The 11036-nt window shown below is 47.3% G+C and overlaps 1 protein-coding gene across 1 annotated transcript in view; it reads left to right on the forward strand.

Moving 5' to 3' along the window:
- The window catches only part of SEZ6L (seizure related 6 homolog like), a 294911-nt gene extending 288033 nt beyond the window's left edge, over positions 1–6878 (forward strand). Inside the window, exons 11-13 of the mRNA XM_007947985.1 lie at positions 1374–1516; positions 3771–3873; positions 6849–6878. Of these exons, the coding sequence (XP_007946176.1) occupies positions 1374–1516; positions 3771–3873; positions 6849–6878 (276 nt within the window). The remainder of the gene's footprint in view (positions 1–1373; positions 1517–3770; positions 3874–6848) is intronic.
- Positions 6879–11036: the final 4158 nt, after the last annotated feature.

The raw sequence follows: 11036 nt of genomic DNA on the forward strand, positions 1-11036 counted from the left end.
ACAAGTTGGACCATCTGTTTCCAGAAAGCCACAGCCTTGAAAACTCTATGGAGCAGTTCCACCCTGCACACATGGGGTCACCAGGGGTCAGAACTGACTCCACAGCAGCTACCAACAACAGCGATCAGGGTTGCAACAGCGTCATTCTTTATTTTTTTTAATCTTAAGAGCTTGTTTTACATTCGACGTTGTGTGTACATTTAGTTTCACTCCCTATTCACCTTGTCCAGCCCTAACCCAGTCTCCTCCCCTCCCTACCCTGTAACCCTCCCCCTGTGCCCCTCATATTTATGCACTCCTGCGTCCTGCATTTCCTCAGTTTGAATGTTGATCCTCTGGTGCCCTGTAGTCTATTATTCTAAGGGATGCATTACCATAGAATATGTGGGTGCGTCATCCTGAGTTGAGTGGTCTGCGTGTACATCTTGTTAACTGTTGGGCTGAAAGCCCGCCTCTGGAGGTACGTTTTATTCCAGGTGCAGAATGTATTCCAGGGCCATAGTTTGGGGGTCTCATCAGATTTCATCTGACCAGTAATTCTAGTCATTATTGAGTTTTTGGATTTTGTTCCATGTTTCTCCTCCCACTCTACCAGGATCTCCAGATTTGATCCTTTCCTGAGTGGTTGGCATTGGTAGCCGGGCACCATCATAGTTCTGGTCTTGAGGGCCATCATGTCCCGGGGCTGATTGCTTCCAAATGCCCTTGTTTTTGTTTTTTGTTTGTTTGTTTGTTTGTTTTCATTCTTCTTCACTTCTGATGCTAGGAGACCATTAGCTGCATCTTAGCCACTTGAAAGCTTTTAAGACCCCAGTCGCTACTCACCACTGTAGGATGTGGAGCAAGGCTTTTGTGTGTTTTGTTGTGCCAGTTCAGCCTGGTGTCCCCCAGTAGTATGGTCCTGAGACAGTCGATCTATTGGGTCTCTCTCCCATGGTGTCTGGGTGTCTGTGAGGGATTACTCTGTGTCTGTCTTCTATTGTTTCTGTGAGGATTGCAGGTAATTTTGTATCACTGGTGTCTGTGTAAGCTTAGCCTCAGCTGAATCTATCCTTGGTCTACAGTATACCTCTACTCACTGACTGCCGTCTGATCATCTCAGGTGTTTATGTGTTTATCTGTAGCCACAACAGTGTAACTCTTTGCAGCCCCTATGGCCGTCCCAGCAAAGGATGGGCCTGGCTCCCTCCCTCCAAGGTCTCTGGGGCTCTGACCAGCATCATGTCCTCAAGTCCTTGCCTCCCCTCCTCTCTGGAGATGGTTCTCCAATGTCTTAAGATTCTGTGATGGCAGTCCTTTGTGTGGGTTCAGAACTGTGAAGGTGAGTGCTCACCTGGACGCCAGGTACCTGTGTGGGGTGAGCGTGTGAGAAGCAAGGGCCTTACCGGCTTTTGTGTTTAGTAGCAGAAGCGGCAGCCGAGACGTCCCTGGAAGGCGGAAACATGGCACTGGCTATCTTCATTCCCGTCCTCATCATCTCCTTACTGCTGGGAGGAGCCTACATTTACATCACCAGGTGAGGGGCTGGGGGGATCTGGGGAGGTGTCACGACACACTCAGCCACTGGGATACTTGGGGACTGGGCATTTCACTTCTCTGGACCCTCAGAGTCTCCATCCAGAGCTTGGAGACTGGGTTTGAGGACACCAACAACAGACACAAACCACACACTCTAATGGTGCATGGAAGACAGCCAGAACGCTCCTTAGAAGCAAGAATGGCCAGACTTTGTCTCTTGTACTTTGGTCATGTTGCCAGAAAGGGCCAGTCTCTGGAAAAGGATATCATTCTTGGTCTAGTGGAGAGTCAACAAAGAAGGGGGAGACCCTCAATGACATGGATTGACACAGTGGCTGCCATGATGGACTCATGTATTTACATGAGTAAATACTTTGGTGAATAGTGACTGGGGTCTTAAAAGCTTACGAGTGGCCATCTAAGAACTATTGTTCTCTCTCCATCCGGAGCAAAAAAGAATGAGGAAAATCAAAGAAGCAAGGAAACAACTGATACAAAGGACTAAAAAAAACCAAACTCACTGCTGTCGAGTCAATTAAACTCATAGCAACCCCTCCTTGGGTTTCCAAGGCGGTATCTCTACGGAAGTAGATTGCCCAACCTTCCTTCTGAGGAGTGGCTGGTGGGTTTGAACCGCCAGCCTTCTGGTTAGCAGTCAAATGCCTTAGTCACTATGTCACCAGAGCTCCCCAAAGGATTAATGGACTATGTGAAACCCTGCATCTACGACCCTGAGACCAGAAGCACTAGATGGTTCCCAGCTACCATTGCTGACTGCTCTGAAAGAGATCACAATAAGAGGTCCCAGATAGAGTGGGGGAAACGTGGAAGAAAACTCAAAATCACACAAAAGACCAGGCTTACTGTACTGATGAAGACTGATGGAGCCCCCAAGCCTATGGCCCTTAGAGAGTCTTCAGGCCCGGAACAGAACCCACCCCCGTGGCTCAACTTTCAGGCCTATAAAATGAACACCAACAGCAGGGAGTTACACACTCCTTAGAAGAGCCAACTACGAGATCCAAAGGGGAGCCTTTGCCCAGGGGTAAAGCTAAGAAGTCAGGAAAGACAGGAAACAAGGCCCAGAGGAAATGATAACCACAGGGAGCAAGTGGGAAGAGTGGGGTCCCAATAAATATCACAAAACAAAATGTATATGAATTTTTGAGTGGAAAACCAATTTGCCCTGTAAAGTTTGACCCAAATCATAATTAAAAGTTAAATAAATAAAGTTGGCCAGAGAAACAGAGCTTTAGGGTAGGGGGGGGCAGTGGATTTTAAATAAAGTAAGCAGAGGAAGCCCCACTGAGAAGTGGCATGGGAGCAATGACTTGAAGGTGATAAAGGAGTAAATCATGCAGACATCTGGGAGAGGAGGGTTCCATGCACAGAGAACAGCATGTGCAAGGGCCCTGAGGCAGGCATGTGTGTAACATAATTGTCCCAGGTCTCATGGAGCTCACAGTCTAGTGGAGGGGAAGGCAATGGACAAATAAATTATAACATACTAAAATAAACACAGGAGCTCTGGCAGTGTAGTGCCTAAGGCACTTGACTCCTACCCACCAGCCACTCCTTGGAAGGAAGGTTGGGCAATCTACTTCTGTAGTGATACTGTCTCGGAAACCTAAGCAGGGGTCGCTATGAGTCAGATCTGACTCCACAGCACATAACAACAAAAAGATAAACACAATGAAAGAGAGACGATGTGTTGAGTACCAGGGGATCTGCCTTTAAATAGGGCAGTCAGGGAAGGCTGCCCTGAGGAGATGACAGAGCATATAGTTGTTGTTTTGTTGTTAGGTGCCATCGAGTTGACTCCAACTCATAGTGATCCTATGTACCACTGTCTGGTCCCGTGGCAGCCCCACAGTCCTTGCTATACCTGAGGCTGTCATTGCAGCCACTGTGTCAATCCATAGTAGGTGCTCAATAAATGCTCATTGTTGTCGCTATTGCACTAAAGGGAGATTTGAATCACCTTACAGGTGAAAATGAGTAAAGCTTCATCCTGTCTCCAATCAGGGGAAGGACTGAGGCATCCACCATCACCATCTGGGTTAGATGTTGAACAGTTAGGATTTCAGCTCTCCCCGCTCCTCGAATCCTCACCTGCCAGGCTGTCCCACACATCCTCCCTGTCATTAGCGGAGACAACAGTGCTCCGAAAGTGGCACCAGTCATTCCACCCAGTATTGGAACACGTCTCCCAGTCGGGGAGAAGTAACTCCTGTGTCTTGTCTTCTCTGCAGATGTCGCTATTACTCCAGCCTCCGGCTGCCCCTCATGTACTCACACCCCTACAGCCAGATCACGGTGGAGACGGAGTTTGACAACCCCATTTACGAGACAGGGGTGAGTGGTCCCTGTTCTCTCCCCGGTGCCTCCCCCCCTGTCTGCCCTGACTTGGCCGACCCTGAAACGCAGTCTCATTTCCTTTTGCTCATCCCCGTCAGAGACCCTTCCCAGGGGAGCACTGTTGTCCTTGTAAGTATCCAAGCTGATGATTCCTCTGGGAAGAAGGCACAGGGAGGAGAAGGGGCTGCACCAGGGCCCCGTGGAGAGACAACTGAGAAGGGTCGGAGCCCCCGGTGACCCGGTGGCCATGTGCAGTATTCTCACACATCTACTAGCTCCTGCAGAGTGGCAGTGTGTCACATTGCTACACATTTGGGTGGCAGGTCCTGGGAAACAAGAGTCGTGAACCAAATAGATATTGATCCTGCTGCTGAAGAGCTTACCTTGCAAAAGAGACAGACAATAATAATAAAGACCATGTGTTAGGCACTTCCAATGCATGTTGTTGGGTCAGCTCCAATTCACAGCAACCCCAAGGGGCAGAGGAGAACTGTCCAGTAAGGTTTTCTAGGCTGTACCCCTTATGGAAACAAATCAGCAGGTCTTTTCTCCTGCAGAGTCACTGGATGAGTTTGAACCCCCAACCTTTGGGTTAGCAGCCAAGTGCTTAACCATTGTACCACAGGAGCTCCTTTTAAATGGATTTCAAAAAAAAAAAAAAAAACTCACTGCCCTTGAGTCAATTCTGACTCAAACAAACACCAACCATCACTGGGTTTCCAAGGCAATAAATCTTTATGGAAGTAGATTGCCCAATCTTCCTTCCATGAAGCAGCCAGGTTTGAACTGCCAACCTTCTGGTTAGCAGTGAAATAACTCCTTGAATCCTCACAAATCTTTGTGATAGGTTTGATGGTTATCTCTCACAGACAGATGAGAACATTGAGATTCAGAGAGAAGAGGGAACGATTTGGCCAAGGTCACAGAGCTAATAAATGAAGATGGGCCCAGCATGCAAACTCAACCCCATGCCATTACCATCTCGTGCCTCCCAGTGAACCTCTAACAAATATGCCAGCGAATGTCTAGACTACAATGAGTTCTAATTTTTAAAGAAAATGAAATAAATGGACAAGGTGCTATGAGAGTGTATGACAGGGGACTCTTAGGGGCACAGGATTGGGGAAGGCATCTCTGAGAAAGTGACAGTAAAGGTGAACCATGTAAGGTGGACAGAAGTTAGATGATGGGCTGGAGACTGTGCTGGGAGGAAGGGAGAACACGTGCAAAGACCCAGAGGCACGTGGGGGGACTGACGGGCTGGCCATGACTCTGCACAAGCACAGTCCTTCAATTCACTGTGCAATGATGTGCAATCACCTTCCAGTATCTGTGGGACATAAACCCCACTTGCTCCTTGTCTCCACTAACTTCCCCTCACCTCCTCTGGCCTCCTTTGTAAAGTACAAATTTAGAGACTTAAAATAACACACTTATTATTTCATGCTTTAGGACTCAGGAGGCTGAAAACAAAGTGTCATCTAGGGCTGTGGTCTCATCTGAGGCTCAACTGGGGAGGGTCCACTTCCAAGCTCATGTGGTTGACAGCATTCAGTCCCTTGCAGGCTATTGGACTGAGGGCCTTGGTTTCTCACTACCTGTCATCAAGAGGCCACCCTCACTTCCTTGTCATGTGTCCCTCTCCATACAGCAGCACACAGCATGGCAGCTGGCTTCTTCAAGGCCAGGAAGGGAGAGAGTCTCCTCTCAAGACAGAGGCACAATTCTCTGTAATCACGGGAGTGACATTCCATCACATTTGCATTTTCTATTGGTCAGAAGCAAGTCACAAGTTCTGCTTAAGGGAAAGGAATCTCTCAAGGGTGTAACCACCAGGAGGTGGGAATCACGGGGGGTACTCTAGGGTCTGCTTGCCACACTCTATTCCTCCCTGGGACACAGATGCACTGCTTACCTGTGCTGGCCCAGCATGGACTGCGTTGCTATTGTGGTTGTTAGCTGCCACCACCAACTCATGAGAACCCTACGGACAACAGAATGAGACACTGCCCAGTCCAGCACCACTCCACTATCAGCACACTCAAGTCCGTTGCTGGAGCCTCCGTGTATTCTGAGTCCCTTCCACCCAGGGGGCTCATCTTCCAGGGTTACACTGAAAAATACCTTGTTGTGATCCACAGGGTTTTACTGGCTGCTTTTTGGCAGTAGAGCACCAGGCCTTTCTTCCTGGTCTGTCTTAGTCTGGAAGCTATGCTCCAACCTGTCCATCACGGGTGACCCTGCTGGCATCCGACAGACTGGTGGCAGAGCTTCCAGCCTCAGGGCGACATGCACCAGACTGGCAGATCCGTGGTGGACTGACATGCGGGCTACCTTCCAGCTTCTGTAGAACTGACACTCCTCAATTCCTTGGCAACCTCCACATGGCATCCCTCTTTCCCGTTTGTGCTTCCTTGTCTCTGTGTCTGTGCTGCTCCTTATTACTCAGAAGTAATTAGATTGAGGACATACCTGACACACCGATATGGCCTCATCAACATAACAAAGAAACACCTATTTCCAAATAGAGTTACATCCACGTGTATAAAACCAATAAACCAAACGAGCTGCAGTCAACGCATGCGGGCCCCACTTGTGCCCAAGTAAAACTATGCCCCATGGGGTTTCCCTGGCAGGTTACCAGGCCTTTCTCCCAAGATGCCTCTGGGTTGGCTCGAACCAGCAATCTTTTGATTAGTAGCCAACTGCTTAACCAGTTGGACCATCCAGGGAGCTCATCCACCTGTATAGGGGTTAAGATTCCAAGATATATGTTGAGGGGCACAAGTCAATCCCTAACACAGCAGCAGGACATTAAGACACAGCCCACTGAGGAAAGCAAGCCAGGGCACTGCAAAGTCGCACGGCCAAGGGTGTGGATGCAGACAGAGGGACAAAGGACCCGAGCCCTTAACCATCATGCTACCACTACCCCCAAAGGCTTAAGGAATCTGTGTTTCTCTCTCTCATAGGAAACCAGAGAGTATGAAGTCTCCATCTGATGAAAGCTGCACCTGTGAAGGGAATTTACATGAACTCAACTACAACCTCCTCAAGACATCCATCCAGAGACCACGTGGCATTTGAGTGAACCCCTAGAGCGTCGGCTGTCTTTTCTTTAGACTCTTTACTGAAGACTTACTGTTTTCTTCACTGTATTTATTATATTTAAAGTGGAAATAGGTGCGGTTGGAAGTATTGGGGCTGCAGCCAGGTTCCCGTGATGGCCTCAATTCTGAAGGCAGGTGAACGAGTCTGCAAAACGGCAAATCCAGCAGCAGCAAACCAGGCGGATCTTCTCCAGTCAGCAGTGCCCGGCGAAGGCTGCACCTAAGCGCACACACCTTTGGGATCCATGCCCCTGGCATTTTCAGTACAAACCCAAGTTCCAAGATTAGAAACCCCTGGGTGGTGCAAATGGCTGACACGTTCAGCTGCTAATCAAAAGGCTGGCGGTTCAAGTCCACCTAGAGCACCTCAGCAGAAAGGCGTGGTGATCTCCTTCCAAAAAAATCAGCCATTGAAGATCCCATGGAGCAGTTCTACTGATGCATATGGGGTCACCATGAGTTGGGGTCAACTTGATGGCAACTGGTTTGGTGTTTTGGGCAAGTCGCAAGATCAGGTTCTTGTCGGGTTAAGTTGGGTTGGAATTTAGCATGGGTACTTAAGCAAGTCGGCTCCAAAGTAGATTCTATATCCTCTTTTCTACATGTTCCACCTTCTAGAAGGTCTTGCCACCTCCCTGCCATTCCATAGGCTTTCTGAAGGTCACAAAAGTGTGAAAGGAACATCTTCTTCTATCACCCTGGGCTCCCTGGATGCTGGCAAACTAAGGCAATGTTTTCTTTTGACAAAAAGGTGATAAATAACAAAGGAAAATTGTCAGAGAGGATGAGGGATTTGAGCATTGCAGTGAAGAATTGGGTGAGGGTGAAGTTGGGTGAGGGAACTGAGCTAATAAAATGTTCCTTTCTTCCATGCTCTTTTGATGATGGAAGAGCAGGTAATTTACATGAGTGTGTTAGGAGCAACCAGGTGAGTGCCATGTCCTGCAGCCCAGGGGGAGCTCTGCATTTCTCTGGGGTGCTGGAATGCCTTCACCTCCAAACTGGGGAGACCCAAGGGCACTGTTTCTCTAGAAGGCATCGCCTTCAGAATTAACTTGCAATCAACTATTAATCAACTATTCAGGGGAAGGGGGTACTTCTGAGAAGAAATGCCTTTACCATTCTCTGCAACTCTGTCCAGACTTTGGAAGGGAATGCTGACAATGGAAACACAACAGGAGCAAGGTAGTAAAACCACAGAGAAGAATCCGTATCATACAGTCTGAGTTTTAATAAGAGAAGAAGGAGAACTCTCAGCCAGGAGGGACTTTCTAGCGCCATGTCTAATGACATGAGCATCCTCATATACTTCATCAGGGCCCTCTCACCCCCACCCAGTGTGTGACTCTGAGAGATGCTCTCTTAAATACACGTAGATGCTGTATTTAAGATGCTACTACTTGTGGGTGCAAGAAGGGTACAGGACCCATGAAGCCAACTCACCTCCTGGGACCACGTGGTGATAACCCGTGTCCCAGAGAGATACACCACCAGCTCAGTAGCTCTGGAGTCCTCTTGGGCACCCTCCCACTCTAAGATTGCTTTAAAATCCACTGAGTTTCAAACAATTTCTTTCTGGTCACGATACTATTGGGAGCAGGACTGGGCATCCATATTGGATAGCTGTATAGAAAATGCCTTCTTGAGCAAGATGGGGCAGTGGACTTCACACACACACACACGCGCGTGCGCACACACACATCCTCTGTGAGCAGGGATCGCAATCTTGGGGCTCTCTGAGATGGGGATTCCTTCCTTCTACCCATGTTCTACATGTTCCTCAAGGTGTGCGTTCATGGAGCACGGCAAGAGATAACACCCAAAGCCCACCCCATTTTATAAAAGAGCCAGAGGAGAAATGGTGCAGACCAGTCAGGAGCCATGTCATGTTTAGAGAAAGACCAGTAAAAAAAATCATGTAGCCTTTTTTTTAAAAGACAGAAGCCAATCCTTGCTTTAATTTCTGTTGGATGCTTACTCTAACCCTAACCCTGAGTCATCTGGAATGAAGAGTTCTATTAATTATATCTGACTTTAGAGCACACAGTGATTACATGACAACGAAACATCTAACTCTTGTAAAGACTGACAAAATAGGAAATCTTCATTCTAACCCTGCTCCCTGAAACCAGCTAGGCCATGGCCCAGGTATTCTTACTGGAGAGACAGAAAAGGAGTTGATTCCCCCCCCCCCCCCCCGCCCCAGGATACCAATGTCTTGTTTCTTCTGTCTTAGTAGTGCAGCACCTGTAACCATGCCAATGTCTTAAAAGTTTGTTTTAGCCTAGGGACGGATCACGCGGGCTCAACCATGTACAGTGTGATTGAAAAGACAGGTTGGTGTCTGTTTTTCTTTTTCAAATACCTGAATGTGCATTTGTAATATGTAAAAGGTAACAAACAAACAAAAATCATAGTAGTGCCAAAAAAATGTACCAGGCATCTCATTTCAATTCCTATATATCTGTTTTTATAAGATCAAGATTAAAAACCGTTGGGATTAAATATTTTTGAACAGGATACACTCTTGAGAAACTCAAGAATGGACTGAATCTTCCTACAAGCCACTCTTTGTTTTTAAAACTGCGGGGGATACGTTTACAGAGATTGTGAGCTTCAGAGACTGCATGTGATACAACCCGTACTACATGCTAATACACACAGGCTGGATCTGTCAGCTAGGCCCTGTCTTGAAAAATGCACACACTCCACCCTCTTCAGCTTGGAGCACATCCTTTTGCTTTCCTTTGAGTAGAATTATTTAGCCAACATCAGGATTCTGATTGCTATTTGATGGCTTCCTTGTTTAGTTCCAGAGACATGCTTTCAATATGACCTTTTGAAGGCACCTCCTTGGAGAACCTACGAAGCAACAGGCTCATAGCTTTGGAATATGCCCAACAGCCCGGCAGGAAGTCAAGCAGCTACGTAATCAGGGTGGTTATGGAAGAAGAGATGATGCAGCAAACTCAGACCTGGCAGACGTAGGTGGAGGTACGAGCCTTGGGCAAACATGATCTTCCCTTGGGGTAATTCCCAAGGTGTGACTTTCCTATGCCCTTGAGTAAGTATGGTGGGTCATTGAAGGTTAGAGACCATTGAGGTGTTCAGCACCCCCAAAGCTAGGCTTTTCTCCTAGGAGATTTTCATTTTCATTTTATCCCCCCACAAAAGAAAAACAAAACAAACTTTCTAAGCTAGAATAATGAAATGAAATCATTTTCCACTTTGTATATATTGATGCTAATAAAAATGAAAAACAGTCTAATCTGTGAGGTTTTTGTTACCGATATTCCAAGATGATACTAACTGGGATAGTTCCAGGGTTTGAGTTGGGATAACACCTACAGACACTTTGAATTCCAAGAAAGGACTAGGGAATCTGGAACTGGTCTGGGGACATGTGAGGAATGCTGGGATCAAGACAGAGCTAAGGGGACTGTTGTCATCAGACACATTGTCATCCTCCCAATAGTCCTGTAAACACAAGGGGGCCACTCCAAGGAGCATATGAGCTGTGATGTCCACTCTGAAGTTTTGCATAACTGTTATTTCTCAACGGGTAATGAAGGGATATTTTCACACCTCTTAGGATATAGCCATATTTGAATTAACCTATACCGCCTTGAAACCCAAAGGGGGTCACTATGAGTCGGAGCTAACTTGATGGCAGTACATTTGGTTTTCTCGTTTTATGAACAAGATAATAAACACAGGAAGCATAAAGGGAAGATGGAAGAAGTACAAAGAGCCACTGTACCAAAAAGAACTGGTGGTTGTCAACCATTTCAGGAGGCAGCGTATGACCAAGAACCTACGGTACTGACTGAGAAGAGAGTGACAAACTCCACCAAGTCCCTCTACAACAAAGACCTGAGAAGCCAGGTGAAACAGATGATAATCCTGGAACTCTGAGCACCAAATGAAATGATAAAGAATTGGAAGACACACATACATACATACACACTACCCAAAGCAATATATGGGAGCTCTGGTAGCATAGTGGCTAAGGCACTTGACTGCTAATCAGAAGGCTGGCGGTTCAAACCC

This window comes from Orycteropus afer, unplaced genomic scaffold, assembly GCF_000298275.1.
Source record: "Orycteropus afer afer isolate SDZICR_OR568_19922 unplaced genomic scaffold, OryAfe1.0 scaffold00197, whole genome shotgun sequence".
In the NCBI taxonomy this organism is placed as follows: domain Eukaryota; kingdom Metazoa; phylum Chordata; class Mammalia; order Tubulidentata; family Orycteropodidae; genus Orycteropus; species Orycteropus afer.